The sequence below is a fragment of the Leuresthes tenuis genome, unplaced genomic scaffold (genome assembly GCF_036924035.1).
Source record: "Leuresthes tenuis unplaced genomic scaffold, fLeuTen1.0.hap1 SCAF_4, whole genome shotgun sequence".
Taxonomy (NCBI): Eukaryota; Metazoa; Chordata; class Actinopteri; order Atheriniformes; family Atherinopsidae; genus Leuresthes; species Leuresthes tenuis.
The window spans coordinates 22,465,069-22,488,545 of record NW_027325358.1 but is presented as its reverse complement, the minus strand read 5'-3'; the positions used below and the strand labels follow the sequence as shown (position 1 = coordinate 22,488,545).

Below are 23,477 nucleotides of genomic sequence, written 5' to 3'. Positions count from 1 at the left end.
TCAGAGGTAAAGCTGGGCAGATGTTTAGTAATCTGCAGAAAAGTGCATCTACAAATTGTGGAGCAATTTCAGAACGATAGCAGTCATTTTAAATGTGTGGAGACTTTGGGTATTCCATCATCTATGGTGCAAAACATCTTCAAAAGAATCTGAGAATCTGAAGGCATCTCTTTGCGAGGGGCTGGTATGGAGGCGCATCAGTGCCTGCTGAACTGGAGACTCGCAAATCCGGAAAGACGCCGTCAACGTTGAAAGGTATATACAGGTTTAGAGCGGGATGTGCTCCCATCCGGATGATGAGAAGGCCTAGCAGATTTCAGCAAGACAATGCTAAACCACAGACTGCATGTATTATAACAGCAGTAGACGAGTTCGGGAGCCCGCCTGCAGTCTGGACCTTCCACCAACTGAAGACTTTTGTTGCTTCATGAAACGCAAAACAAGACAAAGGCCCAGGACTATTGAGTTGCTAGGAACCCAGATCAGACAAGAATGTGACTCGGTTCTTTCACAACTTTTTTTGGAGACACATCAGTGCCATCAATTTCAAGTTGAGCTAATATATTTAGATCAATCTTTTTTTTAATTAAAAATATATTGTGAATAAAATATTGGTTCATACGACTTTTCTGGCATTACTGTTATACATGCCACAAGCTTAAGGTAAATGTCCAGAGAAAAAAGGTATTCTGTTGACCCAAAAAAAAAAATAAATAAATAAATAAATAAAAAAAATCACACAGCCATTAAATCTTTATGCAACACATTCAGAACCTTCATTAGGTGGATTTAATCAGATCGACTTACCCACTACAAGAAAATTGAAATTCTGGGGCACAGAGCAAAGGTCAGTGTTCTGCTTTGCCTGCAGCAACACATTTAGTCTCAGATCTGATTCAATTTTGTGGCCAGCCCTGTTTTTCCTGAATTGAAGTGCTTAACCGTAGCGATTCTTCTCATCGAGTAATTAAATAGGTCACAAATGAATTATTTGAGGTAGCTTCAATTTGTGAAGGTAAACCCCATTTTTCAGAGCTCAAAGTAATGTATTAAACAGCCAAAGCATTAAAGAAAAAAAAAAAAAAGAAAAAGAAAAAAAAAACCCGAAGACATCCAACTTGCATTGTATGAAGCACAGCCAAGAGACCATCAAAAGAGCCAGTGTTGCCAAGCAACAGGAAGTTGAACATTTTCTTTTGCACGTTTATTTTTTGTGGCACTTCCATTATTCTAAATAAAAGAAAACAGCCACAATATTGTTAGAAACAAGGAAAAAAAGACCTTCAGTCTGACAATTGTCATTTTTATTCTAAACAACCGTAGTCATGAGACTATTCTGTGTACATTGCAAGAAGTTCATCTCTGCCTGAACATTACAAATTAATCATTGACCTGGTCAGGGCACCAGACTTAAAGCGTCCTGTGAGCTTCCTCACACTTCATGCGTTTGGTGTTTTCATATCACTGAAACATGGGGCAGTTCTGAAGCGCCTCTGTGGCAGAACTGTACTGGAGGACGTTGTCATAGAAACGAGTGAGATCCTGACGCGTGTCCTTGGCACCTCTACCTCCTGAGTTACGGTACTTCATAGAAAGCAGCTTGGAGCACAGGTAGTGGAGCCACAGCACGTTAGTATGTGGGTGGTAGTTACTCCAGTTGTTTCTGTAGGAAGGAGAAGAAGGGGGGGGGGGGGGGGGGGGATGAATGAACAACTTTGACAAGAGTGTTGAGATGTTGATTTATAACTGTGAGCAAGATAATCCCCAGGCAGCAAAGATATGACAACATCTTACAAACAAAGGCTGGATAGAGCTGCATGTTTGACAGAATGTTTCTGTTGCAGCTCTGAGCAAAAGTGAGAAGATGTACAGCACTGTGCAAAAGGCTCTGCAGCTCATTCCTTTGCATATTACTGGGAAGATGGAGAATACCGGCAGCGATTTATTGAAATGTGCACACAAACAGAATTGGCGCCCTTCTAACAAGCTTGAAAGTCAATATTTGGTCTGAGCGCCTCTATTCTTCAACACAGCCTGAACCCTCTCAGACGATCTTTCTCTTATTTCTTATGTAGACTTCAGGAATAGTTCTCCAGGCTTCTTGAAGGACATCCTAAAGCTCTTCTTTGGATGTTGGCTGCCTTTTGTTTTCCGTTCTCTATCAAGATGAACCCAAGAAGATCCCACACTGCTTCAATAATGTTGCGGTCCGAGCTCTGGAGAGGATTCATCCCTCCATAAGACCTTCTGTCACCGATTCCTTGTGTCATTTGGCACACCTCAGCCTTTTCTCCCTGTTTCCCTTCCTTAAGAACAGCTTCTTGACAGCCACCCTTCATGGATCAACTGAAGGGTAAGGTACGATTCTCAGGTGTCTGGTTTATGCTGCATTTTTTACCTTTTTCATACAGACGTCACTTTCAATGGATCTGTTGTAGTCACCATGAACAGTTGGTGTCAGGCTGGTAGGTTGTATTTTCTGGGTTTCTCTTCTAAATGTATGCCCCACCCAACAAACAACAAATGAGATGCACCCATCTTACAGTCCTACTTTGCATCTATAAACTAGCTGCTTTGAGGTTTGTTTTTTCTTTATATTGGACTCGTCAAGTCAAATAAAAAATAACTCAACCGGAATATACAGGTTCTGCAACTTTTCATTTACAAATGACTACCTACAATCTCAAAAAGGGATAAGTAGTCTCTCAGTAAGGATTACATGGCTGCATCATATCTGAGCAACTTTGGAAGTCCATGCCCCAGGGTTTATAGATGAAAAATAGGAAAACAAGATTTTTGTAAAAAGAAAAAGAAAAAAAAGGTGTGTAAATAACTGATTGACATGTTTAAATCATGGGATAAAGTCCTTCTACATGCACCTCCACCTGCTCCGTGTGCCACTGGTCCAGAACCCAAAAAAAAACCCAAACAGTCAAATGACATGAGATGTGCTCTTCTGAATTAGTCACTGACCCATTCTCCTGTCTCATCAGTCTGTAGATATCAAACTGGTAGTCTCCCTGGCCCATGAAAAGCTCCTCGTCGTTTGAAATATCGCAGGACACCGTCAGATCATCTGGACAAAACAAAACATGTTCCACAGAGGAGGGTTTTAAAAAAAAAAGGCTGTGTATCATGAACATGTGGGGGGGGGGGGGTGAATAAACAAAGCCACTCAGAATATGATGGTAAGAAAGTTGGAAAGAGGGAAAAATAAATACTGACCTATTTCCAGCCTGGACAGAGAATAGTCAATGATGCGGACCAGCACCCCTTTGGTTTCCACACTGTGAGTTGTTCCATTCAGAAGGAAACTCCCCCTCTTCTGTCTGGTTGTTTTGACTAACACGTTGCCCCAGTGGAGGTCCCTGTGGTAAACCGACACAGTTTGGGACCGTTACAAGACACCAACCAATCATCACTGGCACAAATGTGAAATACACCAACAGCGTCACCACAAGGTTTCAATGCTTTGCTTTGGGCTCTAACAGACTGGGATGGGCATAGTTTCTGTATACGATGTCATGTACAGCTCAGCATGACCGAGTATCGATGCACGGAGTCAGTTCTGTAGTTTGTGAACGTGTGCCAGTGTACTCCACCTGTGTTCAAAGCGCAGCTCCTGCTCAGCAACAGCCAAGGCAGCGGTGACCTGCTGAAGGATGCTCTTCGCCACCCCTAAAGACGCCAACTGAAAAATGGCTCAAATTAAAAGCTACACCAGTCAAACATTATCAAATCAATCCATACATCCTATTTGCAGAAGCTTTAGATGTTTTTTTTTTTTAGATGTTGCATTTCATTTACACTAAGTTCATAAGACTCAATTCAACCTGTTCACATGTATTCAAGTACATATTTTGTGTTTAAGTGAAACAAGAATAAAGATCTAACACCTTCAGGGGCATCAACACTCTGTGCCTACCGTTCCGTTGCTGTTCTCCAAGTCGACGCCTCCAAACTCAAACTCCAGGATTATGAAGAACTGATCTTTTTCAAAGAAATCTGACACAAACCACACAAAAAGACCATATGAAACAGACTAACACATGGCCTTGTCCTCCTGAACTGATGAGGCCTATAGGTGGACTCATACTGCTCATTTGGCAACAGAAAATCATTCTACTTAAATGCCTCCAAGTTCACTCACCTGGCCTGTCGTTCTCAGAGCCTTTGCGTTGGTCAAATGCATCCCAAGCTTTCAGGAAATCTGGAGGGTAGCAGCCTTGAACGCAGTGGAGGCTGAGAGGGAATATACACACACCTCAAGTCACATAACACTTCTGAGACACTGACAGCCATTAGAAAAAAAAAAAAAAAAAGAGAAGAAAACTCACTCATTGAGTCCAATAAAACCGTGAGTCTGGTTCTGCTGCTTCTCTTTCAGGCTGCTCAGCTCCCTGGTGGAAAAACACACCAACGCTGCTCATTAGCACAGCACGGCTGGACCATTTTGAAGAGCTTTGCAAGTTACATCATCACGCATCAAGAAACATTCGACCCGGTCAGCCTCAAAAAAAAAACAGAATCCTGAAGTGTGCCGAGTTAGTTTGCAATCAGAGTGCTACCCACTTCGAGATGATAATCTCATGCAGGATCTCGCCAAAGCTCTTCTGGTCCTCGCCGTTCACCTTCTCGCTGCCCTCTAAAGGAATGATCTGAAAACAGAACTCAGTGCGTTAACTGGGAATAAACACATATCTGCATTCGGTGTAATTGTATGACAAAATATCCATGTGGCTGCTTGTAATAAAGCTTGGAGATCAGACAGATCATATACTTCATACTGAGGGTGCACTCACTGGCTTCTCCTTATACCTCCATCAGGGTTTTGGGAGTCGCTGCACTGATAATATAGACGTGTCAAATAGTCAAAACTTATTCAAATGTGTTGTTTTATTGTTTGTTCTGCAGAGGACGGATGTGTTTAACAGGTAGATTAGAACAGTTAATTAGAATTCGGGGTCTGTACTTCCAAAAGACAACGTAAGAGCATGAGGTAATATAATATGCCATCTAAACTGAAGAGAAATATAAACTTCACACAATCTGTACAGATAAAAGCTTTTAAGTGAAACATTTCACACTCAAAGGAGAGTTAAAAATCTCTGATCGTGCATCTTTGTTAGGTATGTAAAGTCAGTATGCGAACAGTACAGTTGGGTTTACATCTTATTACGCTGACAGGTCTCAGGCAACACTGTACCTCTAAAATACACATACTTTGAGTGCCACGGTGTCTCCGGAAGCATTGGTGGTGGAGAAGACTTCACCGAAAGTCCCCTCGCCAATCTTCACACACTGTTTCATACGATGACGAGGAATGCACTCCTCCCAGGGCAGAGGATGCTGCTGGCCGCACTCAGCATACACCTTCTCTGCATCCGACAGATCGGCATCTTCACACGCAACCTGCGGCGAAAGACACGAGGTAGGAGATCACAGGCGTGTGCCAACCACAGAGTCGCAGGCAAACAAGAGAGATGCACGCCATGCTTCTCGGCTCGGAGTTAGGCGGCGGATATTTGCTCATCCAGAGTCATGGTTGCGGGTGCGTAGACGTACCAGGGAGTGTTCTCTCAGCAGCTGTGACCGGAGGCGGCGGGAATGTGGTGTGCGAAGTGGCGTGGCAAAGAGATCCTGGCTGACATCTGCTAACGCTGCTCGCTTTAGAGAGTCTGGTGGCGACAGCCTTACACTCCGAGGAGTGTGTTGCACTAAAGGGAGAGAGAGCAGGGGGGAAAAAAGCCAAATAAAGTATTAAGGAAACCTATACTTCACTTGCAAGCTTAAAATTTGAGTCACCCCCCGGGTGACAGGCAGATGAGCGTCATTACCTCTGCCCTTGCGATGAACAGAGAGGGCAGCTTTGAGTCGGCTCCAGGTGTGTGTGCTGGGTGTGAAATCGGCCAGCAGAGACGACAGGTTGAGCCGACCTGCTCTCACCGGGGTGGAGAAGTTCATCGCACCTCCCAACAACTCCTACAAACAGATTACAAACAACACCGATGTGAAACGCTTCCTGAACTTTAACGTCTTTGCCAAGCAGCTGTTTACACATGTGCAACGACGGGTTGGAAGAGTTGTGTCAGGCCATCAAAAAAAAAAACACAAAGCACTTGATGGAAAGTCTCACAGCTAATTAGGTTGATTGCCTACAGGTTTGTGGGCTGACTTGGTAGAAAAAGAGCAGCCGAGTCTTTCACAAGGAAAGATGGGGAGGTGTTCAGGGTTAAGCAGGATATCCTGTACCTGGAAAGATGTGATGTTGTGGTCTTATTCCACATCTTTATGCACAAAAACAAGATCCCAGTATCATACAACTGCATTCCAACCTTTTTCCATCTCACCCAAGGCGCTAGGAAAACAATTAGCAATAATCTACATTATATCCTTTTGTCTAATCTAAGTTTTTGTCATCTGTTTACGAGAGAATGAACCACTTTCCCGAGGTGCCCTCAGTGATGGCTTTGCTGTGTTCCTGTGGGTGCGGTTCTCACCCCCGGCTGTTTGGGCTGTGCGGTTCTCACCCCCAGCTGTTTCTGCTGTGCGGTTATCAGCTCGGTGATGCTGCAGTCCGCAGCCTTGGTCCTGAACCCGAGCGTGCTGTCGGCGCCTTTGTTCTTCCAGCGGCTCACGCTCATGCCGCTCACACACGCCTTCCTGGTAGTCCCGGGTCGGTCCGTGGACGTGCTCCTCCTTTTCTTTTCTTTCAGAGCCTGAGACGCCTTTTTTCTTTTGGGGACGTTGATGCCAGGGTTTTTCCCATCTTCTTTGCCCGAGCCCGATGTTCTGACTTTCGAGGAGGCGGCGCTTTCGTTGCGGTGGCTCTTTGTCTGGCCATCACTGGCCGAGTCTGACACGTCTGTTGATGATTTTAAGTCGGCGTATTTGGGGGGCAACATTTCTCTCAGCTGTGACAGAGTTGCTCTCTTTACTGTGACGATAAGTCTGTCCGTCTGACATTTGTTCTTCAGCATCGATGTGGCGACTGCTGCGGTTTCTGGATCAGTGGACGTTGTCACTTTCTCATCTCCTGGACTCTTGTTGTCTTTTGACTCAGCAGCTTCTCCAGAACATCTGACAGACTCCTCTTCATTTTGTCTGGCTTCTTGATTTCCAGACTTCATCCTGAAATCTAATCCTGCCGCTTTGACTTGCTGAACTGTTTGCTGTGACAAAGATAACTTTGGTAACTGAACTAAGCATTTCTTAGAAAGACACTTTGCTGTACTAGCCTCCTCTTTAATAAACCGTGTTGGAAGAGTGCTCCTGGCTGGTAATTGTGTTCCCAGGATAATCTCACAGCTCTCGTCTGTCTGTTGGAAGGAGTCAACATAAAGTACTGATTCTGATCGCTCCATCTGGGCTTTTATGTCCAAATCTTCAGGGGACTTCTTATAGTCAGCTAATGCTGAAAGGCTTGCTCCATGACTGTCTGTCACTGAAGCTGACTCCTCAAAACTATTTGCATATAGGAAACCATCACCAGTTTTGTTAGCAGTGTCAGAAAATTGACGGTTAAAAGATTCGCTGTCCACAGACTCGGGCTGTTTCCGACTACTCCGGCTGTGGACCGAGCTTGATTGCTCCAGGCAGGATGAGTAGGTTGTTTGACTGCAAAGCTGAGTCACAGTGGGGTAGGCTAATCTCTCCAGCTGAACTGTGCAGTGCTGGCTCAAGCATTTCTCCTTCAGAGCTTCTACCAGCCACTCGAACCCTCCTGCTGCAGACACAAAATGACTGCTGCTTTCACTGTGTGCAGAGAGCACATTTTCAGTGGGTAACTCCCCGTCGCCCTTCATCTCACAGTCTCCACTGTGGCTTTTGGCCCCTTCACTGCTGCTGACTCTCTCTGGCTCCATAAATAAATCAACAGATGGTTCTTCATTGTGATGCACACCCGGCTCTCTCTGCAGCCTCTCCTCAGAGTGGAGTTCGCAGACTGACGCAGACTGTGGTGGGGAGACAGGCTGCTGAGGTGAAGCCAAGTCTTCCTGAAAAGTGCTCAACACACCTACAAAGGAGGGAGGAGAGGTGACCTGATCGCGGGTGAGAAAGGGTTTAGCGTGGCTCCGTTTGCCGAAGGAGCCCGCTGAAGGCGTGGAGCAGAAGATGGGTTTCCTCGGGCAGGGTCCGAGGATATGCTCTGCCGACTCGTTGAGGGATATCTCTCGGAAAGGGTTGGTGGCAAAGTTGGAAGTCCCGGTAGCATTTCCTGAGCTCTCTGAACTTGACAGCTGAAATGCTGGAGGGCCCTTCCTTCTCCCAGAGGGCCGATGAATCCTGCGCGATGCTCCAAAAGTGAACTCATCTGAAGAGCTAACTGCATTGGCTATCGCTGTAAGGACTTTAGTAGAAGCTGCACCTCTGCGACGGGTTACAAAGCGGCCGGCAGACGGAAAATGGCCGCTGAGGAGGTGAAGAAAAGGAGATGTAGCGTTAGTGTTAATGACATTTATGTTGCACACGCTCTTCAGCATTTTAAACAGGCCCACCAGCAACCTGACTGAGTACTTACCTAGAGTCTGCCTTCACTTTAAGTAAGAGTTTTTGGCGTTTTGGTGCAGATGATTCATCCTCACTTTCACTGGTGACAGACACCCTCTTGCCTCTCTGCCTTGTAAAAACTGGAGCAGACACAAGCCTGCCTTTTCTGCCCACACAAACAGGTTATAAATGGAGGGAAATCAGGTACATACAAATACAAGCCAAACACCTGAAGGGTAAAAACGTGGAGCAGTAAAAGATGCACATAGGGAAATCTAAACAGCGTAAAAACAATTAGCCGAAGTCTCAAACGTTCTAAACCTGGCTCTTGCTCCTGTAATGAGAAGATTTGATGCTTTTCCTTTATCTCCATAAATCACCATTAATGTATATGTGGGCAATTTAAATAAGTAGCTGAGAATGCAAACTGACCAGAACAATGACTGGTAGAAACAGTTTGATCTGCCTGAATGCAATAATCTGTACTTTCAGGCACTATCGTAACAGAATTGAAATAACAACTTGTCCATGCACCGACCTGGTTGTCTTTCTCCTCTGGGCAGGGGGAGAAGAGGGCCTCTTGATGTTGTCCTCATTGCTGCTGGTCTCTGTCAGACACGGCTTGGTCTTTCTCTTAGCGGGACGGACTGCTCCGCCAATGCAAACGCTAGCTTTCTTCCCTCTTAAGAACACCAAGCACAGATAATATAAGCAAAAAGAACAGGGAAAAAAGGACAGAAATGAAACAGATATGATAAACAATCAGAAGAAACAATAATACAACATTTAAGACTTTCAGTGTAATCAGATGTGACTGATAAAAATGTATTCAGAGCGGCGGGTTTGTTGCCGCACCTGGTGGCCCTGCGCGGGGGGCTGGGAGGAGAGGGGACGATGTTCTCCTCATCGCTGCTCTTCTCAGTCAGAGATTGGATGGCTTTTTTCTTGGCAGTGCGCTTCTCTCTTGAAAAGGCAAAAGAAGACAGAGGAAATAAGCTTGTTGTCTTGAGCATTTCACCACGTTGAAAATAGTTTTCTTTACAGTAAAATGGCACTGCCACTGATAATATAAACAATGTAAATCTGGCCTTTATTCATGGCATATTAATCATAATAAGCATTTAGTCAGTGATGCTCTGTGATCTGTTGACATGTTTCTACAGGTGTTCTGTACTTTTTCTTTAAGCTGTTGCTGCTTCATTGCGAAGTTATATTACAAATATAGGTAACCTGGACAAAATACCTTATATTTCCATTACAAATTTTCTAATATAATCTAGTCTAGTCTGACGGTATAGTCTTTATAATCTGATAATTAAATACCAGTCAGAAATCATCTGGTATTACAAAGCCATGAGTATTAGTCAGGTTTCAACTGAGGAAAATAGATCACGAGAGCGTAAATCTCTGTATTTAGCGAGATGGTCAACAATCCCTCACATGTTTGTTCGTGGAAGTGTTAGTTCTTTTTCTGCATAGCAAGTATCCAGGGAAAACGTTCCCAGTGGTTCAAAAAGCAGGCGTTCATTAATGAACTGAGTGCCATATGTTGTACTGTGCAACTATCCTGACACCAAAAGAAGAATGTAAATTATAGATTTATATAATTTCAGTTAATAGTAAAAGACATAATTAGGAAGGATGGCAACCACTGTGAGAATGGCATTCATTTGAACGTACCTCGTCCTTTCGCGATTTGCAGCTTCAACGACGGATGTCTCATCCGTTGACGCTGTGCTATCGAAGGCCTGCCTGCGGTCATCGGGTGAAATCCAAGCAGACACCTTCCGTCTCAGTTTACCGTATGTCTTCAGAAATAACGGTTTAGACGGCTTCATGATGGATACTGCAGCTAAAATCGAGCCAACGACCCAAACTTGTTGAAAGGCATCAGCACGGGCCCAGACGACTCAAGTTCAGCCTAATGGTTCGACCTTTGCTAACTGTTAATAACTGCGTCAAAACAATCTCCACCCTCATTAATAGCGCTGAGCAACACTCGATCCGAATAGCAGTTTTAATCCACCTAATAGAGATAATATGGATATACTTCTCTATTCAGAATCGCTACTTTCTGACTGTAATCACCAGGACCCGCTTCTTGTTCAAAATGCTGGACACCGGTGATTGGTCAGGAAGTTGTGTGCCCATCAGTACAGCGCCACCTTGCGGAGTGGAGTAATTACAGCAGAGGAGAGGGGGGCATAGGTCATAGCAGTGTGTCGTGCCACATCCCACCAGTAAAACAAAATTGAAAGAAGGATTTCATGAAATGATAAACAGGTAATCACATTACATAAAATGGATAATCGAAAAAAAGTGTTGTTTGATTTTGATAACCTTGACTTGTTCGTATTGCCGGTGGATTACACAAACATACATAAGATGGCACCAAAACGAAAAAACGAAAACGAAAGCACACATTTATGCCAGGATGTTTTTGTACGGGTTATATAATTCGGACAATTAAAACTGCTGAATACGGTCCTCTGCAGGCTGCCACTTGTTAAATGTGACTTAATTCTTGCTTAATTTAGCTTTCAATGATGATACATGGTATCTTTATTCCTTGAAATGGCAACAAAAACTTACAATTAAGACATTTAGAAAGAAAAACATTTGTAAAGACATATTTTTATTGTTATTATTATCACTACTGTTATTAGTATCATTAGGAATGGCAATGCTAAAAACAAAAACAAAAGACAAACAAGTCACTCCTCAAATTAAAATGTTTTTATGTAAACAAATTTGTCTAAACACTTACTTTTTAAAAGAAAATTCATCTATACTTGGGGAAAAAGAAGAAAAGAATATTATGTTCAACGCAGAATCTGTTTTTATCATTCCAAATTTGTAAACAAAGTATCTGCTGCTTAATTTCTAATGCAAGTAGTTTCCTTCTGACTTGAGTAACCATAATGAACTAATCCATAATCAGAAGTACATGGGTTAAGCTGCACTTTGGCACTGAGCATGTTTGTCAGTTCACAGGCTGTGGTGTCATGTCCATGCTCTGGCACACAGTTTCTTAGTATAAATAATGGGTAGACACCCAGACAATGTAGTGAATATTTCTAACCACCAGGTGTCATTCTTTTATCACACAATTTTCCCCAGTTGCATATTACAGAGCAGAAGCTTTTACACAACACTATACTGAGTATGTTGAATATTTTTGGTGCCATATTGAATTCTCGTGATGCCGTGTATCTTTTGGTTTTATAAATTCCAGCAAACATTACAGTAAAGGATCATGTAGATGACACCAAACATTTACATACATTTTACTGAATTCTTATCAGTGTTCAACTACAAACCCCATTTCCGGAAAAGCCCAGAATTCTTCTAAAATGTGACAAAAACCTTTAATCAGTAATTTGCTTATTCGTTGGGACATTTATTTAACAGTCAAATATGCAAAGAAAAGGATTTTCAGTGTTTTCACGGAAATGTTGGACTTGAATCGTGAAATAATCAATAACACAAAATACAAATGAATCTCAAATTGGTTTATAGCAACATTTTCAAAAGAAGTTTCTGACCAGGCATGTTTACCACTGTGTTACATCACTCTTTCTTTAAGTTCCGCTTATGCAACTTGTGAGAACCAAATACACTAATTGTTGCAGACAGATCCGTGTCCATACCTGCTGAACACAAGATTTCAGCTGCTCAGCAGTCAGTGGGTGCTGTTGTTGTCTGGTTCCCCTCCTCATGATGCTTCATATGTTTCCAATAGAAAACAGATCTGGACAGCAGAAAGGTCAGTGAAGCACAAACTCTCTGCCTTTGAGGTCATGCTGTTGTAAGTCATGCACAACCAGATCTGGCAAAGCCCTCCTTAAATGACTGACATCGCCTTGATGGAAGCATATGTCTCTTCAAAATTCCACTCTTCACCTCTGCGTCAACGGTAGGCCTCCCTTCATACATGCACGCCACTCATACCAGGGGCACTGATGCGTTAAGATGCATCCATACTTACATTTTTTTTCCCATTCAGACCTTGATGTCTGACGCAAACACATAAAAGTTTAGACAGTAAAGTATTTACTACTTTTTAATGTTGGCATTCCTTGGCACAACCCTTGAAAGGCCTGAGCAATGAAGCGTTTCAATTGTTATTTTGTCCCGTTCTTCCTACAAGCCCGTCTTATGGTGTGCAACAGTCATTGCATTTTTCCTATCATATACTCCACACATTATCTAGTTCATTGCTGATAACAGTCTGACTTGTCCTTTTTATCTTTGGTCAGGTGTCCAGTTCTTGCCAAAAAAAGCATGTCGAACACAGATTAGTCGGGTCAGAAGACGTTTCCTCCGAGCTAAGACAAGTAGGTGCCACCCCTGGTCAAGGTTAACATCAGGCTTCTTTTATTGCACTGTGAACTTTTAAGTGGCAGTTGTAAATGTGACTCTGTACTGTTGTGCTCGTCAAAGGTTTCCCAGTCTAATACCTTGCTCATGAGGTTACTGCAGCGGTCTAGAGCCGGTGTCGTCTGAGGGATCAAAGATCACAGGTGTCGAACTTGCACACTTTAAGAACTTTCAATATAAATGGAATCCATGGCACACCAAAGCTACTTGGAGTAACTGTGAAAAAGTCCTGATAGCAAACACAATCTGCCACAAAACTAAAAGAAAAATTATTTTGAGATATGCACTTAATTCCTACAACAAATAAATATGATCAGACAGACAATCTTGTCTCCCAACCAGTGAATAGTATTCAATGTAATTCTGCCTTTTTATTCTTTTCTGTTGAAAAAGACTAATCAGTACCTCCAGATCCACACCGACTGAATTTCTCTCAACAAGAAAATGTAACAAATTTGCTGAAAGTTTTAAAATAGGAAATAATATTTTAGCTTCCTGGAGAAACCCAGCTAGCTCTGAACCCACTGTTATGCCAAATTATTGCCACAATGTCTACATTCAGATGGACATTCTAGAGAGTCTTGCTCCTCTTCACTTGATCCAGTCCCCATCAAAAGGTTCAAATCTGTTTTTAAGCTCATAATTAATGACACTAAAAATATAATCAGAAGCTCTCTTCAGACTGCCTATTTCTTTCTTCTTTCTCCTTCAGTTTTGTCTTAAATACATGTCTGCTGAAGAAAACAAGCATTAATCTACCTGTAAACTATAGACCAGCATCCAATCTTCCTTTTGGAAGTAGAATGTTTGAGAAAATTGTGTATAAACAACTTGATGAATATCTCTTGAACACTAGAATTTCTAAGTTATAACAGTCACGTTTCAGAGCAACCCTAGCACAGAAACAACTCTACTCAAAGTAATCAAAGGTTTTAACATCAGCACTGACTCCCAACAAACTTTAGTTTCAGCTCTGCTGGATTTTACTGGTCCCCTTCGAGGCTGTTTTATTTCAAAGGCTTGACTAGTTTCATCTTACTTAAGAGACAGGAGTCTTCATGTTTCAATAGGTCATTTCAACTAAAAAAAAAATAAATTCTCTCTGGGGTTCCACAAGGTTCAGTTCTTGGTCCACTTCTCTTGAACCTTTTCATACGCCCAGTTGGTAATTTCACAAAGAACCATAATATATCTTATTGTTCATGTGTGGATGATAGATGAGGAAATTTTAACATGTCACTCCAACACTTAAGTAACTTAATTGGCTACTTGTGCAATACAGAATTACCTTCAAAATCATCTTCCAGTTCCATAAAGCACTTAATGCTTCTGCACCTTGGTACATCTCTTATTTGTTCACACCCTATAACCTGATGAGGTCTCTGAGGTCATCAGGTGAAGTTCTTTTTGCCCTTCCTCAAATTTGGGGGAAGCTGTCAATGACTGTGGTCCAGCTCTCTGGAACAAAGCTGACCTGAGTTCAGCAGAACTATTTCTGCGTTCAAACCTAAACTCAAAACGTTCCTGCTATTGCATAGCTAAATCTAATAACTGTGTCCACGTATTTATGTGTCTACATGTAAATGTATGTATACATGTGTGTATTTGTCTCCAGATGCGTGGATGTATCAGAGTTTTCTCACTTTCTCATGATTTTCCCATGTTGATGACATTGGGATTTATCTAAAATGACCTGCTATATAAATAAAGTTGCCTGTAGGCTTTGGTCGACAGCCTCTTTTTCAAATTTGATCAAACCTGATATGACATAGTTAGACCCATTTCTGTCACGGTCGCTGGGATATGCCACTGTTCAGCGACCTTTAAGAATGGCAGCAGATTTGTTATGGCCTCGATCACTCTACAAAGTCCTCCGGGTGGAAAAACTTAAAGAACACTCCAAAATAGACAATAATGAAATGCCGTCAATAATTAAAGGGTTCTGGAACAGTGGCCCACTCACATTTTGTATAATAATTATCAGTAATTATAACTGTTTTCAGCACAGGGAGGGCAGGACAGAAGCAGCTTTTTTTTCTCTCCCAGAGGAATATTCGTCATCTAACCTGGCCTTTAGCACTTAGTTCTCATTGAAGTTCATTAGGTCCACTTACGTAGTTTCCATCCTTAGTTTTCTGGACGCATTCTGAAACTCTGCCACCTGATAAAGGTGACGCACTGAAACAGATAATTGGGATGTTGTAATCATTTTCATATTTCAAATGCATACGTAAAAACAAAACTGATCATTCGCATTAGAAAAGTCAATACATTATCACATCTCACATCAAATTAAGAGCCATTCCCTATTTGTCGCCAACAGCCAGCATATTTAAATATCTGACATCCTGGGGCTGCTGTTCTCTTTACTTTTGAAACGTGTGTGATGTTATCATGCCAACAGGGTGCGAATGCCTCATAGCCCAATGATTTAGAACCAGTCATTCTGCTTTGACACAACACATCTGGGAGGAGTGGAGATTCCGAATGATGCATCATCCGGCAAATTCAGACGAAGAACAGATCTGCGGGTGCAAAAATAAATCTCACATATAATCAAACTTTCAGTGCAGAATCTGCATGTTAGTTCTGCGGCTGTGTGTGTCTCGGTGTATGCATAAACATCTATAACAGAAATGAACATCTATTGATGTTGAAGTTCAATAAGCGATTGAAAGAGCAACTTTTTGGGATGTTTTGCAGGTGTATAGACTTTATCTCTCCACACTCACAGTTCCAAAGAGGATTAACTCCTTGTTTAGTACGTCTGAAAGTTAACAGTTTCCCTTTAATGTAGGGGTTTTTCCATGACTGAATATCATACAGCAGTATTATTGTACACATATGTTTGTATCGAATCTAAATGTTCAGTTCTGATCAGTTCAGTTCAAGAAAATATCCAATCTGTGGTTGTCCTCTGAAAAAAGGAAAAAAACTTTTTTGATTAACTCTAATATCAGACACACTGAAAGCAACCAACCATTTATTCCACTAAAACAGGTGAAAGCAGTGGTATGAGCAGATTGTGTGCTCGAAAATCCATCCATTAAACCCTGTTTTTAAATGAAAAGAAAAGTAAAGAAAAGAGAAAGAGTGCGGAGCATTTGCTTCCGGAGCAGCGTCCCTCGGTTCCCCCCTGTTGGAGAACAGCCGCATCTGGGAGGGAGGAGAAAAAGAAACAAGCCAGGAGAGAAAACCAACGGAGGGGAGGAGAAAAAGACAGCAGCGGGCACACCGAGGAGGACGTGGACCCGCAGTACAGGAGGTAAGTGATGTGGTATGCCGAGAATTTCCTCATATATGCACAGAGTTACGGTTGTTAAGGTTCGCACTTAACCTGAACATGAAAAACACGAGGAACTTTATTTCATATGACGACGCATTGCTCCGGCATCTGAGGGGCCCGCTGTGTTGCAAACAAGTCGGGAAGGAGGGGGAGAGGAAAGGCACTGGGAGGCTGCGGCGGCAGATGGGGATATTTACGGGACACTACGTGTGCTGCTTTGAGTTTATTATTGCGCGTTGTCTTGTGTCACCGGGCTGCTGGGCAAGCTCGTGTCAGAAAATGCGACGTTCCATACACAGCCGTCCGTTAATTGAACGCTGTCGCGAGCTGGCAGCCGTTGGTCGCCGCTGTGCTTAAACGTTAGCTGCCTCAACTCGACCGCTATGTCAGGGGTAGAATGGAGTAACAAAACATTTCTGTAACCTCTCAGCTCTCAAGCCTGTCCTGTCTTCATTCCGAGGGCATGTATGTAGGAAAGTGTGGTTGTTAATCTGTTCTGCCGTCACCTAACCAAACACCAAGCTTCAACAAAAGCGTTTCATGCTCCTGGCCCCAAAGCACTTTAACCTGCAATAACTAATCACTGACTATTGTGCTTATTGTACTTACTGTTTATTATTTATTGGAACTAATAAGAAATGCCATACCATTATGTCAAAGTGTCTATAAAATGTCATGTTTACCTTCACAAAGTTGTGCGGTTTCCAAACAAACCCGAAATTCTTCCACAGACCTACAGAAATGCTTCAGAGTGCTTCACTAAAATGTGTCGTTGTGAGGATACTAATTGTCCAGTTTTGGTGTTTTATAATGAGACACTGTTACATGAGTTATTTAAAAAAAAAAAAAATTCGGTCATTGACTGTGAAAAGCAAGAATCGGCAAATATTTCTCTGCTTTTGTTTCAACGATGACTTAAAAACGATCCTATTAATTTTCTGTTAACTGGCATGTTTGGTGATTAGCCTCATTGTACTGATTTATGTATTTAAATCGCAATGTATGTATTTAATCAGCTGAAGTTACTGAGAGAAAGATGAGGAAAGAGTAGCCTATCACCATACTTGTGACTAACGTTTGCTGTCTTCGTTTCTTTTTGTTTGTGTCTTCTTTTGGTTTCTTTCTGGACAACACTATTGAACAATTCAAGAAATATAAGTGCAGCATTATCGAGGCTATCGTAGTGTGCAAAGAGCTCTCTCTGGATGTAAACAGGCGCCATTCATTGTGCTTTCGAGGTCATTTCGTTGGTCCTTTTTGATCAGTTCTGTTTTGGTATCCACCGCTGTTTACCTGCTAAGACTTTATCAGATCAGCTGGCCGTTCTGTTGCACAAGAAAGCTTCTCAGTTATGGAAATTCAACTGTGCTCCTTCTGAAATCTGCAAAGCTCTATCACATTACTGTACTGAGGTAAAACGTGTTGAGCAGTGAATCTGCAGTGAACATGGCGACAAATCTGAGGAAACATCCACAGCTTCACTGCCACATTTATAAGATCATACGTTACAGTACTACCAGGTAGACGCAGTTGCCTCTTTACATTTTGATAGTAATCTGTAAGCCAGTACATATGAAGACTAACCTTCCGAAAACTGCAACTAAGCAGTCAGGAGGACAATCGTTTAATTTTCCTGTGCCTGGGATGTTCTTGCTCCTCACATATGACTGTGTTTAGCCCTGTGTAATTCTCCCTGTAGGGCTGCTATTTCAGCAATAAAAAGGCTCATTGTGAAATAAACAGCAATAAAGGAGTGTATTCTCTTGACTTGCGCTTATTATGTGGAACGGTCCGGGGGTTAGGGTATGTAAGCCCCTGAGGGTGAGGCGAAGGCTGCTGTTGGTGCTTGGTGCCGCTTGGACATGGCCAGCTAATCATTTCCAGCCTTTGTCTGTTAGTTTCTGCCAGGAATTCCAGATGATATGCCGGCTTGTTTTATACAAACATGGAGCTACTTGATTGCTTGTTTATTTATTTCTGTTTGGGTGTAAGTAATGTGAATAACTTTACTTTTTCTTTTACATTTTCATGGAGGTAGGCAAATGAAACTTACTGTTCAGATGTCTTTTTCTCTAAATTTAAAAAAAAAAAAGAAAAAAAAGAATGATTAACTTACACAAAGAGGGGATTTTTTTTGGTGTGTAGTTAATGTGTTTTCTGAAACAGTTCATGGGATATACAATGTGTGTTTCAGTGGAAGCGGAGAGGGCACTGAAGCTGTTGACAATAACATGAATTACCAAAGGAACGGCCTTCTTTCTGGCCCTCCCTGCCTCCGTGCTTCTTGCTCCTGGTTACACAGGCTCTGAGGGGTTTGGTTTTTGCGTCACATCTGCACGCCTGTATCCACATTTAGGAGCAGCGCATTTGCGAAGCACAGCTGTCAAAAAGCAGTGCATGAAATCTGGGATAATGTGATGCTTTGAATCTGAAAAACCTTTAATTTCATTATTTGGTATACTCTTTACGCAGCTTTTAATCAGGTTGTGGTTGTGGTGACTTAATCTCTTTTCTTTTTAAGGTTTATGCTGTGGCATTGGTTCGGTGAGTTAATTGGTACAAGCCACAAAATTGAACGTAGCAGTCGCTGTACCACATAGTGGAAATGCTGCACTGTCATCCTCTTCTTCCCTCTTTCTCCCTTGCCTCCCTTTCTATCCTTCCAGCCTCCTTGCGCTTGCTTCCTGCTCTTCATACAGACTTGGCCCTGGTCTGCATTGTGTGTGTGAGCATGATGTCATTGCTAATTGCCTAAGGCTCCTGGGCTGTTAAGTTGGTTTATATTCTGCCCCTCTCCCTATTTCCTGCCCCCTCTCCTCACTTAATCCCCCTTTCCCTCGTCATTTACTCTCTCCCCCTCTCTCTGTAGCATTTCTGCACAACATCAGGAGTTGCTGAGTATGGAAAAAGTGACTTGGACATTTATGGGCTGAGTTTTGGGCCAAGCACTGCAGACTGTTCCCGTGTGCCTGTTTGTTTAGCTTTAGTGTTATGAAAGTGCCTCAGTTTCAAAATGGCCCCTCCTCTACATAAACACTTTCAATCACCTCTTTGATGGGCAAAATAATAAGGTGACACATGTGCTTTCTCACAGAATGCACATCCATAGAGATTTGAACTGCTTTGCGCTGTCACCATGTAACGCTGTAAGCATGTCAAACCCCCTAAAGCTCCTCCCTATGTGTGCTAGCCTCAACCTGCTTCATAGATTGGATGTTAGGATGTTGGCCAGACTATAAAAGTGTGTTTTTGTGAGTGTGTGCTGTTGGGACTTTCTTGCCTAGCAGCACCAACCTGTTTGTCTGCGTGTGGTCATGTACCCACGGCTGATGATGAGAAAGGATGCTAAAAGTTTGCATGTGTGTGCAAGCTTGTCCCTGCGCGGGTTTGTGTGAGTGATCAGATAAAGAGCGTAGAGATATGTTATCACCACCCTTCTTCCCCTCTGCAACAATGCTGCTGGTCCGCCCTCGACCACACCAGTGCATCTATGCGTGTGTGCATATTTCTTTAAGAAGAGTCTGTCCAGATCGGACCCATGAATGATGGATTAGGGACGATAGAGAGTAGATATAGGCTGTCAAGATAACCAGACTATAGTAATTTATGGGCCGTGGTGGTGGTCTGGGTGACTGTACGTGTGTGTTGTCAATCTTTTTCTCAATCTCATTCTCTTCCCTTTCTCTTTCAACTCCCTATCGATGCCTCTCAATGGGGTTATTGTGGCCACTGTCAGGCAGGCCGATGTGTATGCGTGCGCGTATGCATTGTTGTTGCAGGGAGCAGACAGCCGTGAGGTGTGTTTGAACAAGGAAGGAGCACAGAGGCCCTGTTCATCCTGCAGGCTGTGGAACTGAATGATAGGGCCCCCATTTTCTCTTTCAATCTGTCCCTCTGTCTGTCTGTCTGGCTCGCCTCTTTTTTTTTTTTTTTGGACAGATTTTCATCCACGTGCTCGTTCCTCTTGGCTTCCTTGCTGTTGAGCTCCACATTGCATCTTTGTTTTCTATTTTCGTGTGCGTCCGTGTCATGTAATGTGTCAGCGCCTCAGTGATAGACCGTCTTCTCAGGATCAGGCCTGCCATGTGAGAGGGTCGTGAGTGTTCATGTTATTCTGCCTGCAAATTACCTGTGGAAACTGGAGGGAGGGAGGGGGGGGCTCCGCTTTTTCACACAGAGGCGGAGATTTTCGTTCCCACTCAGCGCACACATGCTCACACTTTCTCACCCACTCTTTGTTTATATGTTTCCATTTCTCGTGTTGTCTTTTCCACATGACTGCACTTTCACATGTATACCCTCATCTCTCCCAGTTCAGCTGCATAAGGGTTCCTGTCTCCTGGTCTGACCTTGCTCTCTTTTTCTCGCTCAGACTTTCAAACACAGACACATAGACATGAAAGCCACAGTGTGATAAAAGGGTCTGTAAAGGCCAACTGCAGCAAGTTCAAGGATTTCTAGAATTATATTTCATAAAAATGATTGACTTGGAGCTTGTTCTGTGCTTCTTATCCTCCGTCCTTACTGCTGGACCAGTGAAGGAGATGGGCAGGTGTTCATGTCACGACAGACAACTGTGATGCATGATTAGTATTCTGGAGCAAGAAATCTTGGATACAGTTAGCAAGGCAGGCCAAGTAAAGTATTTGCAGTGGACATAAGTCGAGTATTGCTTGAGGCGTTTTGTTTGTGTTCCGTCTGTATTTCTTTGCTACTTTTGGTGTCCCTTTGTGGTCCAAAAATGGCCACGATGCTTTGGAATCTGCAAACCAAAGTCAGGCCTCCTGCTTTTGGTGTTTTGACCGTGGCCAACATTTGTTTTGGAAAAAGAACGCACATTTAGTGCTATTTCTGATAAAGTTTTCACAGTACACTCCTAGATATTACACGTCAAGTCACACCTTTAAATTGAATATTTTAGACGTATTTCATTAAGCAGATGGGTAACTGCCTCCCATTGGAGCCTTGCAGTGAGTGATTTGTTTGAGCCTTCAACCCTCACATATGAAGTGATGTACGTAGGATTAAATTTCTTCAATAACCATTGTCTGAAGAAACGGCCCTCAGATGTGGAAAAGACGTTATCAGAAGGGTCACATTATTGGTTCGCATCAAGCAAACTGCAACCGAGGGGATTTTCTAAACCACTGTCCAGCACATTAAACCTTCAGGGGAAGATCTTGAATAATCGTGATTGGAGATCACGCCAACAAATCAGAATCAACAGAAGAACTCGCTCCAATGTTTAACAATAGAAGCGAGAAAATTCCCACATGCAAATATGGAGAGAACTCTACGTATGTGAACAACGCTTCAGTTTGTGAGGGAACATAAAGATTGGACTCGAGAGCAATGAAATGTCATCGGTGTTGGAAGAGTGGGGGTGAAGTGGTGCACCCATCATGCACTGTGGTGGTCGAGGGTTGCTTCAGTTTAGGTGCTCAAAAGAATGGAGTCAGCTGACTACTTGAATATACTGAATGTTTTTCCACCAATTTTTTTTTTTCCTTCTCTGGTGGCAAGGGCATATTCCAAGATGACGGCGCCAGGATTCATTGTGTTCAAACTGTGAAAGAGTGGTTCAGGGAGCCGGAGACACCATTTTCACATATAGATTGGCCTTCATAGAGGTCAGACCTTAACCTCGTTGAGAATCTTTGGTATGCGTTTGAGAAAAACCCGACACAGCGGCCCGACTCGCTCATCATCAATATGAGATTGTGGCAAAAAGAACCAGAACACCAACCACTGCAGAATTGTGCGGTAATCAAAGCTAAAGGTGGTCCAACAAGATATTACAGTGTATATATCATGTATTGTCATTCTGTCAAAAAAAAATACCAAGAGAATAATTTTTTGCCGTATCACCCTGTCCTATTTAACACCTTGCCATATAGAGACTTTTGTTACTGCATATTCTTTCTCTGTAATTGATCTTTGAGTCAGGTTAACCTTTCTGCCACATTCGAATGGCATGTCACTAGGTGTGTGTCAGAGTTGTCTCGGCTGAATGCAAATACAAGCTTTGATCTCAGTTTGTACAGCTCAAAGTTAACGCATTTGACACAAAATGTATTGCCGCTGTTTTTCTGACGCATTGTTCGGCAGCTGTGTTGCTATTTCTTTGTGGTTTTGACCACGATCACACCAAACGAGTTCTCTGAAGAACTGATCTTGGGCTCGGAGAAAAAGCTTTTCAAAAAACGTTTTTTGGGCTCTTTGAATTCTAAATAATGAATCAGTTAATGTAGTTAGCATATTATTTAACATGTACAGCACCTGTATTTGTTTCACAGCACTGAGTTTCCTCTGCATTACATGATTAAACTGGAGATTGTTCAGCTGAAGCAGCACATCCAGCTGCTTGTTCTTATTTGATCTTATTTTGCGATTGACAGCCCAAACACTACCCCACTGATGACATTCTGCATATGACTTGCTTTCAAATGCTGCATTTCCTGAAGTTGTATATTCATGTCAATGTTTTATTTGTTGTTTCTTTCTGACTACATGGCTCACCTCGTCTATAAAGCCAGCCATGCTCCGACAGGCTCGCTCCTTCCCACTCCTCCTCCTTTTATAACGACTCACCCTCTAGCAGAAGGGCAGGGTCCGTGGATTATATGAAAGACATTCCTGTTTGGTGAAAACACAGGATAGCAGGTGATAGGAAGTTTTAATCACAATTGCAGTCATTGTGGCAATGTGGGATTGTGACGGGAATAGTTTGATACGTTGAGTCATATCCTTTGGTGGGATGTAGGACTGCGCCAGCCTTGTCTTATTATTTTTACTGTGATTCAGAAAAACACAACAGATTGTCAGAAAGGTTTCACATACTCGAAGTGAAATTATTTGAAGGGTGTTACTTTGCTTAACCACACGGTCCAAAAAAATGTGCTTCTTGGCTTCACACTGACTTGGTGGATGAAGTAGTGAGGCAGTGCTGGTTCTGTGTGTGTTTCCTCCAGATGGTAGTGGAGCGGTGTTGGACAACCAGTGGTGCTTAGCTGTATCGTCCCTGTCCAGAGCCAGCGGCCAAGCAGAGGGGAAAAAAAAGTCCCGTTAACGTTGATTAGCGACAACAATAACTTCCTGTGATAGGAGGGGAGAAGGACTGCGGGAGAAAGAGACGGCTATTATGCAGGAGGAGGCGATAACACAGCAAGGAAGGAGGGGTTTAAAGTATTGGAAACGGAGCAGTCATTGCAGTGGTGTCTGTGGCTCCTTTGGCAGGGATGGGACATTCTTTTTCTCATGAGTCACTCACTCTGTGATCCACTAACTTTCTTGATATCTCTTGCTCTTGTGCCGTTACCAT

At 42.8% G+C, this 23,477-nt stretch overlaps 2 protein-coding genes across 3 annotated transcripts in view; one reads left to right on the top strand and one right to left on the bottom strand.

Annotated features, from left to right (window-relative positions):
• Positions 1 to 1,077: 1,077 nt before the first annotated feature.
• haspin (histone H3 associated protein kinase) lies at positions 1,078 to 23,477 on the bottom strand. Its single transcript, XM_072383706.1, has 23 exons — positions 23,427 to 23,477; positions 22,676 to 22,750; positions 20,455 to 20,529; positions 18,397 to 18,496; positions 16,407 to 16,537; positions 12,917 to 12,992; positions 10,570 to 10,655; positions 10,171 to 10,298; positions 9,346 to 9,453; positions 9,029 to 9,172; positions 8,522 to 8,656; positions 6,531 to 8,412; positions 5,838 to 5,982; positions 5,566 to 5,717; positions 5,224 to 5,412; positions 4,573 to 4,658; positions 4,338 to 4,400; positions 4,151 to 4,242; positions 3,926 to 4,005; positions 3,603 to 3,691; positions 3,226 to 3,368; positions 2,974 to 3,076; positions 1,078 to 1,663 (listed from the first exon to the last, which is right to left on the bottom strand). The coding sequence occupies exons 1-23, from the start codon at positions 23,475 to 23,477 to the stop codon at positions 1,462 to 1,464; spliced, it is 4,335 nt and encodes a 1,444-aa protein (XP_072239807.1). The 3' UTR covers positions 1,078 to 1,461.
• The window catches only part of apbb2b (amyloid beta (A4) precursor protein-binding, family B, member 2b), a 52,271-nt gene continuing 44,843 nt past the window's right edge, over positions 16,050 to 23,477 (top strand). For both annotated transcript variants that reach the window (XM_072383244.1, XM_072383243.1), the window contains exon 1: positions 16,050 to 16,135. The gene's annotated coding sequence lies outside the window, so the exon portion shown is untranslated. The remainder of the gene's footprint in view (positions 16,136 to 23,477) is intronic.